At 41.2% G+C, this 18,004-nt stretch overlaps 1 protein-coding gene across 1 annotated transcript; it reads left to right on the forward strand.

Moving 5' to 3' along the window:
- The first annotated feature begins 722 nt into the window (after positions 1 to 722).
- Positions 723 to 17,211, forward strand: LOC111849725 (protein-cysteine N-palmitoyltransferase HHAT-like protein). Its single transcript, XM_023822838.2, has 12 exons — positions 723 to 937; positions 6,076 to 6,215; positions 8,301 to 8,368; positions 9,651 to 9,764; positions 10,436 to 10,630; positions 10,866 to 11,075; positions 14,844 to 15,015; positions 15,322 to 15,466; positions 15,896 to 15,931; positions 16,089 to 16,290; positions 16,478 to 16,619; positions 16,758 to 17,211. The coding sequence occupies exons 2-12, from the start codon at positions 6,110 to 6,112 to the stop codon at positions 16,901 to 16,903; spliced, it is 1,536 nt and encodes a 511-aa protein (XP_023678606.2). The 5' UTR covers positions 723 to 937; positions 6,076 to 6,109; the 3' UTR covers positions 16,904 to 17,211.
- The last annotated feature ends 793 nt before the right edge of the window (positions 17,212 to 18,004 follow it).

Raw genomic sequence — 18,004 nt, forward strand, 5'->3', positions numbered from 1 at the left:
AAGCCACTTAAGTATGCTGTAGATGGCTACAATCAGCTTGATGATCAGGATCTGTCGCCCTCTACTGGCTGACTCTAGTTAACTCAAGCGAAGGGGCACTGCAAGAGATTTTGGGCCCCATGAAAGCATATCATAACCCAGAGCAATACAATTATCTTACTATTTTTTTAAATCGCCTTAAAAACATCATGGACAATAGCTTGGTTTTATAGTCTAAAGTACCTTTACAGAAAATTCCATTCTATTATCCTGTACCAGTAACTATACCTGGCAGTCTGGTAATGAGTAACGCAAACCAGTTCATGCTGGTTGAGACCGGTCCATAATGACTAATGGTTTCAAATGGACGTCTACTGGGGTCAGTATTGGAAACAGTGTGTCCATCGATTGCACCAGTACAGTTCCGATCGTTATCTCTGCTTTGAAATACCATTTTGAATGAATTTAAGTATTTATGCAGCACTTTAGCTACAAATCCATCCATCACTCATCTTGGACGGGGTTGACTGGCAGGTCAAGGATGTACAGTGCTGAGAAAGCTTTCTTCATATTGATCCCGTCCAGAATTAATCGGTGGCTGCAAATAATCTCCTTATAATATATATATGTATATATATAAACGTTGCATCTCAAAGCGCTTTGCTGCCGGCGCTGGTTTTGACTGACAGTTTCGGAACCACCCCTCACTGCAGTGCTGGTCAAAATATAAAAATATCTCTTGTAACACCCGCTCCTCAGTGCACTCAACATCCTCACCGGCGCCCGGTGTCTTTCACGGCGTACCCCATCGGCACGGCATTGAAAACAACGGGACGGATGCTTTAAACAGAGGTCTTGTTTTTAAAAAAAAAAAAAAATTCTATTTTTTTTTTTAAAGAAGGGTAGCACATATAAACTGCTCTGCTGTGCTCCAAGACATCTTCACTGCTGATTCAAGGTCAGTATAACAAGTGCCGCTCATCTATACTGTAATTTACAGTATATATCAACATGCATTGTATAAATCACATGCAACAAAAACATTCCGGAAGGTACCGCTAAGCTGCACTATTTGCATTTCAAATCAGTCCTACTTAGCATGTATCACACTTCAGCTGGCACCATTGATTTCTCGGGGTGCTGACGGAAAGCCTGCCAGCATACTCTTAATTTTCTTAACCCTTTTTCTGCACTCCGCGCAGCTTGGAGCATAGATCGGATCAAAAGTGAGCAGAGCCTGGCGTATTTGTGAGCGGCCGCTCATTGGCATTTTGTGACGGTGCCGCCGCTTCTCCCTACGAAGCCATCCCCTCATACATCCCGGATCACATAGCGCTGCAGCAGCTGTACCTCGGAGGGCAACTGCGAAGTCTAAAATAGGAAGAGGTGGTACTGCGCAGCTGACTTGGCGATTTCTGGGGGGTCGGAGGTGTCGCGGTCCTATTTAAGTAACTGTACAAGTATCCTGTCATTCCTGGTGGCAGACATTGAAATGTCACATCGAAAAGTAAATACCGAGCTGCATTATAGGATTTTACGGATTCTCCTTGCTTATAGCAGCTTTTAGATGTTGGCTATGATGATGGTGATTCGTAGGATGGGAAATTAGTCTCAATGCTTTTTTTCCACACGCATGCTTAGTTAGCAGAACACGTTAAAGTTATTAGTAAAGATCAGTAATAAGTAGATAAAAAGAAAAGTTTCTTTGACTGTTCCATTATTAACAATGTGCTTTTTAGTTATTTCACATTTTCCATTTAGGAATTTAAATTAATACTTTCGGCTACAACTCAGAGTGTGAAGTGGCGCAGCTATAAAGGGATAATATTTATAGAACAAAAAATGACTTGCTAGTTCATAATAACACAGAATGCTGATACTGGTGCTGCTGATTCAGTAACAGAGCAAATCCAGAACTAAAAGTGGAGCCCTGAACTATGGTCTCGCTTACTTTACTTTCCTTGAGTCTTCGGTTTGGGTCCGGTACAGAACGGCACAAAATACAGCTGCAAAATTAATCTCACTTGTAAATTTGTAACAACTATACATGGCAGCCTTGCAAACTGTGCCTTGCGTAACGGGACAGTAATTACGTTGTGTTTCGTCAGACTATCAGATGCGATAAAACAGAAACGCCTGCGGATTCAGATGAGTGTGAACACATTTTAAGCACTTGAAAGGTCCTGCGAGAATCACTCAGCCCTTATATACCTCAAGCTGCAATCATACAGCATAAACTCTTGCTAAATCTCATTTCCACCTGACTTGTGCAGGATGTCTTGCAGGCGCCTGCCTCATGAGCAAAAGCAAAAAGAACATTAAACTTTGTTTTCCTTCTGTGATACATTCACAGTGATGAATCACTGAGCGCCCGGCTCTAGGAAGTTTGTCACTCCCCCCAGAGAGCAATGATGGTTTCGGGAATATGATTGAACTCCCATCGAACACCATTAGAAAGAAAATTAGCCAGTGTGGATTGGGATTGTGTAATCCGGCCCCAAGTGCCGCGCCGCTTATCCCCTCTGCCTTGTGTTTTGGCGTAAGGGACTGGACACGGGTCTGAATCTCAGATGTTTTATTGCTCAAGCGCTGAAATAATAAAACAAAACATGAGATGTGAGCAGAGCGTCCCGTACACCTGGCTCCCCTCCGGCCACGTTAGGAGAGGTTTTTTTCCCCTTACCTTTTTGCACTTTTAACATAACAAAATAAAAAAGACAATCTGGTTAAATAATTTCAGGTACAAACAAAAAAATAAAATAATGAATTGAGTTAAATCACTTGAAATTCTTATATAACAAATGCAAACATTAACATACATATTTACCTACACATACATAAAAAACATATAATTATCCAAAACCTTTTTATAATTACTACATGTCTATCAAATATTTAATAGGTACACATTAATCAATAGCTCAATTCTTTTGCTAGACAAAACAGACAGAGCCCCAGTTCAACTTTCATTCGAATACAGCAAATACACTTCCAGCAGGTTTTACGTTATTGAAACAAAAACTTCCCCATACCTGAAATAATAAAACAAAACATGAACTGTGTGAGCAGAGCGTCCCGTACATCCGGCTCCCCTGATGAAAGAGCGAAACGCACGTCATGAACGTGGAACCGCACCGTCTCCTTAGCATGCCAGTAAGCTAGTACGATAATATGCTATCGTGATTTATGAAAAGCTATGTTAACTAGGGGTGTCGTAAAAGGAGATAAAGTCAGGACAATTCCAAAGGCCCCTGACTGACTGCGGCCCTAAGAATTCTGGCACATTATTGAATTGGTCTGGGTTTGGGCCAGATATGATATGCCAGTGTGGGGCCCAAAATCTCTAGTGGCTCCCCCCACCATAACATCGAACTGTAATTTCAAGTAAAAGAGCGGCATGTCTTGTGTACAATATGATTATTGGAAATAAAAAGTCAAATTTCAGAAAGTTTCAGGTTTTGTAAAATGGGGTTGTTATGAAGCTTTTAAATGTAAAGTGGTAACACTTTACTTAAAGCAGTCATATAAATTCATTATACATACCTTCATAATACATTATGATGCATTCATAAAACATCTTCTTACTTAAACTCAAAGCGACAGGTATTTTAGGAACTGTAGCGACCTGGATTGATAACTGGTTAACAGATAGGAAGCAGCGAATAGTTATAAGAGGCACAATGTCACAGTGGGCCTGCGTTCATAGTGGGGTACCGCAGGGTTCAATTTTAGGACCACTATTGTTCCTAATTTACATAAATGATATAGACACCGATATATACAGTAAACTGGTGAAATTTGCAGATGACACCAAGGTGGGTGGTGTAGCAGATACTGAACTAGCGGCTCAGCAGCTACAGCGGGATCTTGATTTAATTAGTGACTGGGCCGATACCTGGCAAATTAAATTTAACATAGACAAATGTAAGGTACTCCATGTAGGGAGCAGAAATATAAAGTACAGGTATTTTATGGGACCTACTGAAATAAAGGTAGCTGATTATGAGAAAGACCTTGGTGTGTATGTTGATGCTTCCATGTCTCATTCTCGCCAGTGCGGGGAAGCAATAAAAAAGGCCAATAGGATGTTGGGGTATATCTCCAGGTGTGTGGAGTTTAAGTCAAGGGAGATAATGCTAAGATTATACAATTCCTTGGTGAGACCTCACCTAGAATATTGTGTGCAGGTTTGGTCACCATATCTTAAAAAGGACATTGCGGCCTTAGAAAAGGTGCAGCGTAGGGCCACAAGAATGATTCCTGGTCTTAGAGGAATGTCATACGAGGAAAGGTTAGTTGAGCTAAATCTGTTCAGCCTCAAGCAAAGGAGACTGAGGGGGGACATGATCCAGGTCTATAAGATTCTAACAGGTTTGGATGCTGTTCAACCGAATAGTTACTTCAGCATTAGTTCAAATACAAGAACTCCTGGCCATAGGTGGAAATTAGCGGGAGAACATTTCAAAGTGGATTTAAGGAAGCACTTCTTTACACAGCGTCAGAGCATGTGAGCGGAGTGGAGCGGTGAGAATTTCCGCTCCTCGCTCACTAGGCTGTTGACTCCGCCCGCTCCTCCGCTCTAATTCGAACTACGCCGCTCCGCTCAACACCGCTCCTCGCTTCACTAAAATTTCCTCCCGCTCCAGTGAAATCGCTCCACGCTCGCTCCAATTTAAAAGAGGGACAAATAATCTGCATGCCTAACAAATGTCACCTTAAAACGAAGCCTTATATCATAAAGACATATGAGCAACGGCAACATTGCCACTCAGAAAATATTTATTTTTAAGCAACATATATAGGCAACAACGGACACGCTTGGCAATGGGATTCCACACAAAAATAGGCTTAAAAATAAAGGAATCAATGGTCTTAATAGTCTAGAGAATATACAGGCTAAGCATCTACGTTTTAAATTCCTCAATTTTTTCTGTTGATGCTGCTGCTGCGTCTCTATAAAATAAAATTTCACGTAACAGCGTTACGTGAAATTTAAAACATCCTATTAGACCTACTTTGAATGACAAAACGAATTTATTTGATTACCAATATTTACCAATATAGGCTTATATACTTTAATTTATAGACTTGATATACTACAACCATATAAAACTTGCTCACGTTTTGCTCTGGCTTCCGTCTGTTCGCATAAAACACTCGTGTTTCTGAGAAAAATGATTGCAAAGTGAATCTTTACTCACACTGAAACAGTTTCACCACCTTGTTATTCTTGCTCTACATTATTGTCATCTATACGTTTGATAAGAATATTACACTTGTATGATATCTATCAGTTTCCTTTGTGAAATACTTTGCGAATTCCATCTCGGCCAATTTCTGTAATAGTCTTGATAATTGTACAGATGAATTCTGAGTAGATTTGGGCACGCCTCAGAATCTTAGTGTGAGCGATATCGGAGCGAAATTGGAGCGAGACAGAGCGACCGCTCCAGCCTTAATTAAAAAAAACCGCTCCGCGCTCTGACTAAATTCTGACCGCTCCGCTCCTCGCTCACGCTCCGCTTCGCTCACATGCTCTGCACAGCGTGTAGTCAGAGTATGGAATAGTCTTCCTGATAACGTAGTGCAAGCTGAATCCTTGGGTTCCTTTAAATCAGAGCTAGATAAGATTTTAACAACTCTGAGCTATTAGTTAAGTTCTGCCCAAGCGAGCTCAAATGGCCGAATGGCCTCCTCTCGTTTGTATAGTTCTTATGTTCTTATATTGTAAACATGGCTAAGAATATTTATAAAAAGGCATAACACATTATAGCCATGTATAGCCATTATGCTTTATGAATGCTCTATGAAGCTCTATGAAATACCTTCATAATGCATTATAATGCTCAGTATAAGCATTAAGGATGCTTTGTACTGCATTATGAATGTACTTCTAGTACATTATAGATGAGCTTCATAGAGCATTCATAATGCATAATAAACATGGCTTTTTATAAATAGTTATAACCGTGTTTATGAATGCATTATGAAGTTATCTATAATGCATTATACATGAGTGTTTTAAATAAAGTGTTACCTGTAAGTTAAATGCATATAAATTCTCATGGTGATCTCCCACTGGCCATGCATTCACAGGTTCCCACAGTGCCCCTGGTGTTAAAACTTCAGAATGGGGATCAAGGCTGCACTCCCCAAGTATGAGCTGTACCTGTACACCGCCGTGCTCTACATGGCCTTGTTCTGGGCTGCCAGCTGGATCCTGGAGGCGTCCAGCGGTGAGTGGTCCTAAGAACCTGCTAGATGTCTGGGCACCTGACAGGGGGGGTGTGTCCATCCAAGGGTGACCAATCAGAATGGTTTATTTAAATACAACACAGTGCACTAAATGTAACATATACATGCAGTGGCCAGTTTATAGGGTACACTTGCAAACTGCTTTGCCAAGTAGAGAATCATGTGACTGCATCTAAACACATACAGACAAGAAGCCTAGGCTTGGTTGGGTGTTTGAGTGACTAAGATGCCTTATCTAAGCCAGTGTTTCACAACCCAGTCCATGGGGAACCCCAGACAGTTCACGTTTTTGCTCCCTCCCAGCTCCCAGCCAATCGGGAACACTGAATACCTGGTACAGGTGTGCTGGGAGCTGAGAGGAAGCAAAAACATGGACTATCCCATGGGACTGGATTGGGAAACACTGATCTAAGCCGTTTTGAATTTTGATTGTTGAGACCGGATGTGGTGGTTAGAGCATCTCAGGAACAGCCACCTTCCGAATTTCGCACACTGGGTCTGGAGATACAGAGAATAGTGTGATGAACAAACAAATAGTATCCAGGTTGTTCTGTGGGTGAATAAATCGTGTTAATGAGCTAACAGGAAGGCCACATGTGGGAAAATAACAGCGAAGTCCAATGGTGGTGCGGAGAAAGGCTTCTCTGAATGCCCAACTCAGCTACTAGTTTTGGAAGCAAATAGGGGTCCTATCCGGTATTAGCTAGACGTACTTAATAAAGTGGCTGCAGAGTTTATATGATTATATACAGATAAATAAAATGGTCTTGAGAGAGCTGACTTTGAGGGCCTTGGTTAGTCAGGCTATAGGATGCATTTGATATGAAAATCAAATGATAAGCACGACTCATATCAACCAAAGTGTGTGCAGGGATTACCGATTGCAGAGCTGATTGCAGTGTGACAGGAGAGGATGTTTGCAAAGGACCAGGCACCGCTCTGCTAGGGCCAGGATATCATCTGGAAGGGACTGAAATACAAAGCATTGACAGTTTCTTTCTGATCTTATAATTAATAGAGAAAAATATTGTAATGAGTCACCTGCTTGTGACACTATGAGCTCAGTTGAGATTTCAGGCTGCACCTTACTGGAGTTAATGGGAATGGAGTGTTGCCGTATGAATGGGATTTTTGCAAGTATTTTTACATTTTATGTTAGGGCTCGATGGTGAGCCTGCAGTCAGACAGGCACTGGTAGATCTTATCAATGTAGGGTGACCTTGTATTCAGGCTGATTTCTCGGGGGACGTTAGTTTCGGATTTAACTACTGTGCTACTTTGGTTCACTTCCACATCAGGGACACATTTTTTGCTTGCCGGTGCTGCTCCTCAGCCTGATCCGTCATTCCTGGTTCTTAGTTTGCATTAGAATTGGGGTATGAATAATCTGAAGCAAAAAGATGATTATAGCATTTGAAAGTTCACCGTGTTAGATTTAACTGTTTTAATGGCCACATGATGAGGATATACAAGACTGTTCGACAACAGTGTAAACAGACTATAAGAGCTCAGTACTGTTTGCTTATCTGGTCTGACTATTTCGTTATGTTCCTTAAAGAAGGAACAAATATTTAGCATAATTTCTAAAGTTTTCAAAGTCCTGTCTGTAGAAAACAGCACTCAGAAATATAATACTTCTTTTTCAGGGTGTGAAAACAGTTGTGTTTTTAACTATTTTTGTAGTTATGCAGTTTCTCTACTCATGAAGTATATGCTTACTATTGGTTAATGTTTGCCAATAACTATACTGACTTATGTTAGGGAACCATTATATTAAAGTATGTATCACACAAAGATTTTCTCTTTAGAGCCTGAAGTTGGTGAATTTTCCCAGAATGCTTTGCAGCACATAAGGGAAAAGCTAGAGTAAGTGTAAGAGGCATGTGAGAAATGTAGCAGAGATCGGGTGTCCGTATTAATAAACTTGGCTGGGGGGGCGGGGCAGGGCGGAGGACCAAATGTAAAAAGCTCCCATCTACTTCATAAAAATTGACACCCTGCCATACAGATACAGATACTGTTGAATATAAATGCTGTATATTAAGGCTTCCTCTGTTAACTTTCAGAACACGTGAACAGGAAGACCTTCCGGGAGAATGTGAAGCCAGGATGGCATTACTTTGGCAGGAAGATGGTGAGCCAAGAGCAGCAGTGGGCGTGACCATGCACTGTCAATCACTGCCTGGGAATGAGAAGCAGCTTACACCAGTCGGGGACTGGCGGCACGCGATGACCCTGCCCACCGCCCGCCGATTAGCTACTCTTCTCCCATTACTGACCTCTAATCATGATGACATCCCTATGCATGGCTTGCATTACTGTACAGGACATTTTTAACAGGTTCCTTAAAACAGGGGTTCCCAAACTTTTCAGCTCACGACCCCCAAAATAACTGTGCCAGTGACTCGTGACCCCCACTGTCCTCAGAAGTGGTTAAAATATACAAATGTTGCGCGCAACGTGCACATGCGCGAATAGGCCTATCCAAACATGAGCATGACAACACAAAAGAACACAATGGTCTAACAACCATATAATTTTTTTAATAGTAATTTACTCATTTGTTTAATTTCAACAAAATATCCTATCCAAACAAGAGTATGACACCACAAAAGAACACAATGCTCTAACAACCATATAACTTTTTTTTAAATTGTTATTTACTCATTCATTTCATTTCAACAAAAATAATATCCTAAGCATAAAGCGATGAAAATTACCTACACGTTATGTGCACATGTCAGAATGTTTAACATGGTGCTGTAAATTCTGCTGCAACTGACGCTATTGATGTGTCGTTAATCTGTCGTAATCACCTCAGGGGTCGCGATCAAACGGAAAGAAATTTGAAAGGCTGATGGATTTTTAATTTGCATATTTTTTTAAATGTAACTATTAACTACTAGTTTTTATCTTTTGTTAGTTATGGATAAAATGTTAATATAAAATGTTAAAATGTTGATAAAATGTTATTTCTAATAGTTAAAAAAAAAAAATATTTGATTTCTTGGAAATCATCTCGCGACCCCCCCCCCCCTCAATGTCTCACGACCCCTACTTTGGGAACCACTGCCTTAAAAGACCTATAAAAATCCTTTCTTTTTTTTTGGAAATCTCAGATTTTATTGCCGCAGGACTGATTTTACACAAGAGTCTGATTAAAGGAATGAACATGGGAAGGAAAGGGGACAATGGATTATCGGAGTTTCTAAATTGAGCTGATTTCTCATTCTTTGTTCCATTTCAAATGCATTTGCACACCAGGTCCTGATGAAGCTCAGGGGTTTTTAATGATTGAACTTTCTTTTATAGCTATGGGATTTTTCAAATCAATTTCGTTATTACAGTCAAAAACTACGCAATTACCGTTTTCCCTTTTATCGTGGTCTAACCCTGTCAATTCTATTTCACTGTAGGACGCAGCAGATTTTGAATGGGTAATGTGGTTCACCAAGTTTCGCAACTACATCCTCTTCGCCTTGTCCGGTCATGTGATCTTCGCAAAGATCTGCTCTATGCTGTCACCAAAGGTGGGTGCAAGGGCACTTTTGAGGTGACACCCTGTTAGACTGATGATTCGTGGACACGATTTACAGGAAGCGGCTCTGTGTAATACAGCTGCGTATGTGTTACATACCATTAAAAACCTCAGAAATTCCCCCAATGTTACACATAAAGAACAGAAACTCATATGAGACAGCAGCATCTTTGCATGTTTGTGTTAAAGGCATCTTTATTTATTTTTATCTTGCTGTCGAGGAAGATTGGTATTGATGGACGGAAGGTAACCTCCTAATCACACCTATGTTCATTTAGAAATCCGCCCCAGTGTAATGAAATTTAATTTCTAAATATTTCTCCGAATAAGAATGTCATTATTTCATAAAACGTCTGTCTTTTTCAATAACATGAGAAAAGCTTCAATAATCAAAAATCATAACAATATTGTCAGCTTTCTATCACATTTATGTGACACATTGGGTCGCTTTACTATTTCCATTTACTGTACATTAAAAATGTCCAGATGATATTTAGCATGACATTCAAGAAATGCAATAATTAGTGAAGGATCGATGGATGGTTGGATGGATGGATGGATGGATGGAGTAGTGTAAACAGAAGCTACATTGTTTCCACAATAAAGCAGCTAATTAGCATGGCAGTGAGTAACATGATAATGATGTCGCTCCTCCTCTTACAGCGCAGATCGCTAATTTACATGATCTATGGAGTATGTGCTGTCTTTGTAACCATGGGCTGGAGCTACGTCACCCTGGTGGTGTCTCACTGTGTGCTGCTCTACACGGTGTCCCTCGTCAAGCGCAAGTGGCTCTGCTTTGTGGCGGGTCTCACCAGCCTGGCCACCTTCAAGATGGAGCCTCTCGTGACCTGGCAGGTGGGTCACATGTGTACGGACGCCTGACTCGCTGTGAGCTTTGGGCTCTGAGAATCCGGGCAGGGCCATGGCGGGGTAGGTAGGTCCTGTGACAGAAACATCACTTTGATGTTCCAAGCTTTCCAGACGAGAGAGAGACCTCATACTATGTCACACTGGTATCATACTGATTTTTCACACTTTCTGAAACCTGGCTTGTGTACTAACCCATTGCCTTTGCTTCGATGTCCTACAGTCCGGATTCGTCACAGGAACTTTCGAGCTTCAGGATATCCTCTTCTATGGCGGTTGTGGGTTCAGTATCATGCGATGCATGAGCTTTGGCTTGGAGAACTGTGAGAGGAAGAACGGGAACTACAGCTTCCTGGACCTGCTCAAGTATAACTTCTACCTCCCTTTCTTCTACTTTGGACCTATCATGACCTTTGATCAATTCCACCTTCAGGTGAACCTCGAGCCCACAGGCATCTTTTCCATTAAAACTTGCCACTGGTTTAATGCCTACATTAAACCAGTGTCACGAAGAGTCTTGGATAAAATTTACAAAAAATACAGATACCGGATATTTACATACACTTCAGAAAAAAATACAAAAACTTTTTTTTCTTTAGGGTCCAACATTAAATCAGAGTAAACTTTTTCTGTTTCAGATCAATAAATATTAACATATTTTTTGCATTTGTTAAATGTCAGAATAGAGAGAGAGAGAGAATTTTATTATTTTATTATTTATTACTTTCATCAGTCAAACATTTACACACACTTCATTAGTATTTGGTAGAATTGCTCTGAAACTGTTTCACTTGGGCCAAACGTTTTGGGTATCCTTCCACAAACTTTCTACAATAGTTTGCTGGAATTTTGGCCCACTCCTCTTGACAGAACTGGTGTAACTGGGTCAGGTTTGTAGGCCTTCTTTTCAGTGCCGCCCACAAATTTTCTATGGGATAGCGATCAGGGCTTTGTGATGGCCACTCCAATACCTTGACTTTGTTGTCCTTAAGCCACTTTGTCACTAATTTGGAGGTATGCTTGGGATCATTGTCCATTTGGAAGACCCATTTGCGCCCAAGTTTCAACTTCCTGCCTGATGTCTTCAGATGTTGCTTCAATATATCCACATAATTTTCTTTTCTCATGATGCCATCTATTTTGTGAAGTGCACCAGTCCCTTCTGCAGCAAAGCAGCCCCACAACATTATACTGCCACCCCCATACTTCACAGTTGGGATCAGTGGCGTGCACAGACATTTTGGGGGGCAAGTGCTCCAGGGGGAAAAAAGGGCACTTTTTGCATATGTGGAAAACCTTTTCTTTTTATAATAAAAAAACGCACAGGTTAAATGCAATTTGACTTTTATTTCAAAACATTCTCTAAAAATAGACCAAAATGTATGAGAACGAATAAGACTGACTGTGGTCATTACAAGAACAGGGCAGAATGGTCGTTTTCACAGGCAATTGGGAACTGCCTATTTTTCCTTTAGCAAATTAATGTGTTAATGTTGCCAATATGTTACACCAAAAAAAATTAACATGTCTAACCAGTGCTTCTTAAAACTTTTAACATGCACCCCCAACACCGTACCCTTCAAACTACCAATAACAACGTCACTGTTCTGTCACAATCAGGTCACAACACAGTGCGTAAATGTCTGCGAGCATCGCTGAGTCAGTAACAACCAGTTAGGCTAAAGACTGCATCTTTAGACAGTTGGACGGTGTTCTAACTTTCTCACAGGAGACACCTACTAAAGACAGTCAAAGACATTAATTTCAATCTTACCAAAGTAGGACAGTAGTTGACGTTAGTTATGGAAAGGCTAATCCACAAAAACGGAGAAACGTCCATAATTCTATTATTCATAATCATGTCAAGGTTTTAGGTTTTTCTGCAGTTCCATCTCTAAAAAGTGTGATGTCTTCCCGTCACTGACTTCAGTTTGAAAACTTTGTATTTATTCACAGATTTCCGTGAGATCATCCTAAAATTTGTAACGAAAAATGGGCTCAAAAGAGCCCTCTGCCTAACGGCATGTAGCCTATAGCATAACGTGATATTTTCAATAGTGTATGCAAAAAGGTCGGAATTGATGGAGAGTGGGGTTGCCTAAATGGTTTAGATTACATTTTAAATGTGTCGTTTTTTTGTTTATCCATATGGATGGATGGAGGGGGCAAGCTGGCAAAGTTTGTCATGTGCAGTTTCTGACAGGCTACTTCACAACAAAACAATTGCAGGTTGGTCTTAGAGGGCAAACAGAATAATTTCACTCGATTCATGGGTTACCTGACTGGTTGGGAAGGGAAAGAGCTGCCGTGTTGTCCGCCGTGGCTCCCAGTCGCTATAGTTAGCCTACTATGCCTACTCCAAGTAGTCCTATGTCATGCCGCTGCTACACGCCTCACAACAAATGAACTGCAAGCGTGTTCACGTGACACGGTGACAGTGAAAAAGCGACAGGGTTCGGGTGTCTTTGAAGAAGGGGCACAAATCAAGCCATTATTTTCACACCTTTTTAAATCGCGCAGCTTTAAAAAAAAAAAAAAATCACGTCTTTCAAAAGGGCACTTTTTTGGACTGAGGGCAAAAGGGCAAGTGCTTCAGCACCACCTCGTCTCTATCTGTGCACGCCAGTGGTTGGGATGGTGTTCTGAGGCTTCAAAGCTTCCCCCTTTTTCTTCCAAATATAACGTTTATCATTATGGCCGAACACTTCAATTTTTGTTTCATAAGACCACAGGACATGTCTCCAGAAATTAAGAGCTTTGTCCCCATGTGCAGTTGCAATCTGTAGTCTGGCTTTTTTTATGATGGTTTTGAAGTAATGGCTTCTCCTCCCAGAGTAACCTTTCAGCTCATGTCAGTACAGGACTCGTTTTCCTGTGGATAATGACACTGTCTTACCAATTTCAGCCAGCATCTTCACAAGGTCTTTTGCTGTTGTCCTGGGGTCGATTCGCACATTTCGCACCAAAAAACATTCCTCTCTGGGACTCAGAATCTGTCTCCTTCCTGAGCGGTATGAGGGTTGTACATTCCCATGTTTTTTTTTATACTTATTATTATCTTATTATACATATTATTGTCTGAACGGACGAATGTGGGACCTTCAGGCATCTGGAAATTGTACCTAAGGATGAGCCACACTTGTTGCACAGGTCTTTTCCCGATGTCTTGGTTGATTTCTCTTGATTTTCCCATAATGTCAAAGAAAGAGGCTCTGTGTTTGAGGTGTGCCTTTACATGCATCCACAGGTGTGCCACATATTAACTGAAATGGAACCAATTAACCTATCAGAAGCTTCTTAAGCTCAGAATGGAATCATCTGGAGTTTTCTTTTTGTTTAAATAAACAATAAACGTAGTGTATGTATACTTCTGACTTTGATGAAAGTGAAAAAAAAATACAGAATAATTCTCTCTATTCTGACATTTAACAAATGCAACAATATGTTAATATTTATTGATCTAAAACAGAACAAGTTTACTCTGATTTAATGCTTGACAGTAAAGAAAAAAAAGTTTTGTGTTTTTTTCTGAAGTGTATGTAAATATCTGGTTTCAACTGTATAGCAATATTTTTTTATAAAACATTACATGTACAGGAAGTCCCCAGGTTATGAACAAGATCCGTTCCCTAAGTCCGTCTTTAAGTCAGATTTTTAAATGAAGTGAAAATGATTAGTTGTCATTATTGACACACCACAGCAGACAACAACAAAATATGTCCTCTCTTGGGGCTGGTACCTTACTCAGGGTACCTCAGTTGTACCTTGCTGGTCAGGGATTAGAACAAAACAACCTTTCAAGCGCAAGCACACTGCCCTAACCATCAGGCCACCACTGCCCAGCATTTCCAGCTAACTCAGACTAATAATAAGAATATTGTACATAATAATAACAATAATAATACAAGTGGTACTGTACTGTACCTCGAGCCGACAGACCATTGAAGCTGTGCAATGTTTTCACGAGCGTTACAAAGTAGTGCATGTGTTCACTATTATGATCCATTCTATTTAAGCCAAATTTTTTTATATAATACGCTTTATGGCAGCATGCTTGTAAATATAAGCTGTCCGTATGTCAGATGTTCTTAACCTAGGGACTGCTCATATAGTAAATTTAATTTTTGATCAAAATGCTCACAAATGAAACAGGCTGTTGTCGTCACCCTCCTGTTGTCTTGTTTGCATGTGATTCCTGCAGGCTAACAATCCTGACTTGACCCGTAAGCAGTGGGAGATGTGGAACATCACCAAGCAGGCTCTGGTGCACTTGGGGGTCATTGTGGTGGTGGATGTCTTCTTCCACTTCTTGTACATCTTGACCATACCTTCTGACATGAAACTGGTGAAGCAGCTGTCAGACTGGTCCCTTGGTCAGTCACTGTCACAGTCACGGTCACGGTCACGCGGGTACACATTTCTGGTGGCCTTCCTATCATACAGAGAAAAGACAAAGCCACAAATTGCAACTATGAATAACAGAATTTCCACAGTACTGAAAAACAAAGCAATATAATTAATACATTGTGGAGAAAAATGATTACCCATAAACCACAAGTAGACTCAACAATTACACAAAATTCATTCTATCAGTGATGTTTATGCAAGGATTTATTGACACAATATTGATTAAACAGTGACCAGCTCACTTTCTAATTTTGTTCTCCTTAAATGCCTAGCTGGCTTGGCGTACTCTAACCTGGTGTATGACTGGGTGAAAGCGGCTGTGATGTTTGGTGTTATAAACACGGTCTCTAGACTCGATCATCTCGACCCTCCCAAGCCGCCCAAATGCATCACGATGCTATATGTTTTCGCTGAAACGTAAGTAAACACCAACAAGTTTGAACCAAGCCAATTGTTTAGAGGTCATGATAGTTTAACTACACAAAAATCAACTTAATTATCACTTGTGCATTTCTAACTCATTTTGAATCATCTGCAACATGTCTGTAGAATTCAACACAATCCAGGGAAACACAAATTAACTAGGAATTATATGAGAAAATTGATCCCATCTCAGACAATTCCTTCTATCCATCCATCCATCCATCAATCCCAGGCAGCAAAGGTACACCCAGTATGTGATACCAATCCTTTGCAGGACATAGACACACAAACAGCAATTTAAGGATTGTGGGGGCGACTGGGCCAGTCGCATTCCCACTTATAATTAAAGAATTTGGTTTAAGACTAAAAGCTTCCTCTGTGCAATGTGATGAAAGTAGAACTAATTCTCTGTTTTGTTTACAGGCATTTTGACAGAGGAATAAATGACTGGCTTTGCAAGTGAGTCCTCAGGCTTGCCCTGAAGTGATCCCTCTCCACATAGTCTAAAGCCCACAAACTCACTCTGTAGTACATATTTAAACGTCTTATGCGATATGAGGAGTATATATATAAATTGGAGCTGCAGGTTGAGTGACGGCCTTATCCTCAACCACAGATACGTCTACGACTACCTGGGCAAGAACCATGACAGCATCTTCAGAGAGCTCCTGGCCACAGTCAGCACCTTTGCCATCACCACCCTGTGGCTGGGACCCTGTGAGATCGTCTATATCTGGTCTTTCTTCAACTGCTTCGGCCTCAACTTTGAGCTGTGGGTGGCCAAGTTCTTCTCTCTTAGGCCCTTTTCCACCATAGAGGTAAGGTGGCCAACCTCAAGCTCCATAGACATATTCTTCTGAGAACAACTGTGAATATAGACCATAAAGAATGATGATGCAGTACATTTATTTGTTCTTCAGCATGGAGTGTAACCTTCAGGGCCATTGCAATGACTACCTTTGGAAGAGAGTCTAGAGACTCATGGTGGAATTCTTATGCTCACAGGGTGCTATGTCTGAGGCCATGTCTCGTAGGATCAGGGGCATCTTCAACGCTGCTAACTTCTGGCAAATCATCCTGTACAACGTCCTGTCCCTTAACAGTCTGGAGTTCGCCAAGCTTGTGGGCACAAGATTGGTCCTCAAAGGTAAGGCCACAACGTGATAAAGCCTTTTTGTTTGCTGGGTGGGTGGAGGGGCACGGAAAGCAGGTGGGGCCACCTGAACTACATGGGCCTTTTTAAAAGGTAAGGAAGGGCCACTTACAGCCATGCTGTTCCCATCAGGCTTCCCGGTGTCCACCCTGTCTGTGCTGTTCGTCACCTACTGTGGGATACAGCTGATTAAAGAGCGGGAGAGGAAGCTTGCCTTGGAGGAGGAAGCTGCGGAGGCCGACGCCCTGAAGGAGGAAGCTAAGGAGAAAACCGAGTAAAAACGGCCAGGCTCCCCAAGCACCCCTAGGTGTGGACTCCCTCGCACCTCCTCCTGGGAGCTCCGCCCAAAGCCTCCGCCTCTGCTCATGGTATTACTTTCAAGAGGTGAATGACCCCAAAGTGCACTTGCTGTAGATAAACGCCACAGGCTCATCTAACACACCTGTTTACTGATTTAAATACCCCCCCCCCCAACCCAACACAGAAATGAAATCTGGTTGGTTTTATATACCTACCAAGTTCTATTTAAATATATTATGTACATGAGAGAATAAAACAGATTAATATATTAAAGACTTAAAAAATGTCCAGTTGTGTCTGTATTCTGTTTGCCATCAATGTTTAAACTCAAAAATCCCTGAAAAAAAGCCTGAGTACTATTATTATGCTGTACATTGACAATGCAAAGAAATCTAAAGAAAAAAAAGGCCTTGGAATATCTTTGGCTGCCTAGGTAAGACACACACTACCCCCCAGTTCATCCAGTAACAGTTTATTATAGCTAATTCCTACATTTGTAAGGCTTCCTACAGTGTTATCCGTTGTTAGCGAGTCCTCAGTCCTCCATCACGCTGTCTGACCTTTAATCTAAGTGACGTGAGCATGCAGTCTGGGGAAGAACAGCCCACAGCTAAACACCGTGTGATCAGATCTGATTACCACAGAGGTCAACAGATACGTTCATAGTCTCCCCATCATCCTTTGTGGCTTCACCACATGTGGTGAGCAATGCCAACACTCTGACCCAGTGGTCTGCGTTTGCCCCAGAACAGTGACAGACCTGACTAAACACTACAAGAGTGGGCTTTGTATCTGCCGTAGTACCTGGAGTCTGTATCACAAAGCTGGTTTTTTGGGTTAGTAGGATAGCATGTTAAATTTAAGGTAGTCTGGACTAAATGTAAGTGAACGAAGATGAAGTCCCTTTAAACTGGAGTACCTTAAATCTGACAAGTTAACCAACAAATCTGGTTTCTGATACAAACCCCTGGTATGGGGAAACAGGCAGAAGTACACAGACCCTTTTGTCTAAGTTATAGGGTTGCTTCCATGTTTGATCGGGGCATGGACATGATCTGGCAGGAAAATTCATTATATAG

This window comes from Paramormyrops kingsleyae, chromosome 4 (genome assembly GCF_048594095.1).
Source record: "Paramormyrops kingsleyae isolate MSU_618 chromosome 4, PKINGS_0.4, whole genome shotgun sequence".
In the NCBI taxonomy this organism is placed as follows: Eukaryota; Metazoa; Chordata; class Actinopteri; order Osteoglossiformes; family Mormyridae; genus Paramormyrops; species Paramormyrops kingsleyae.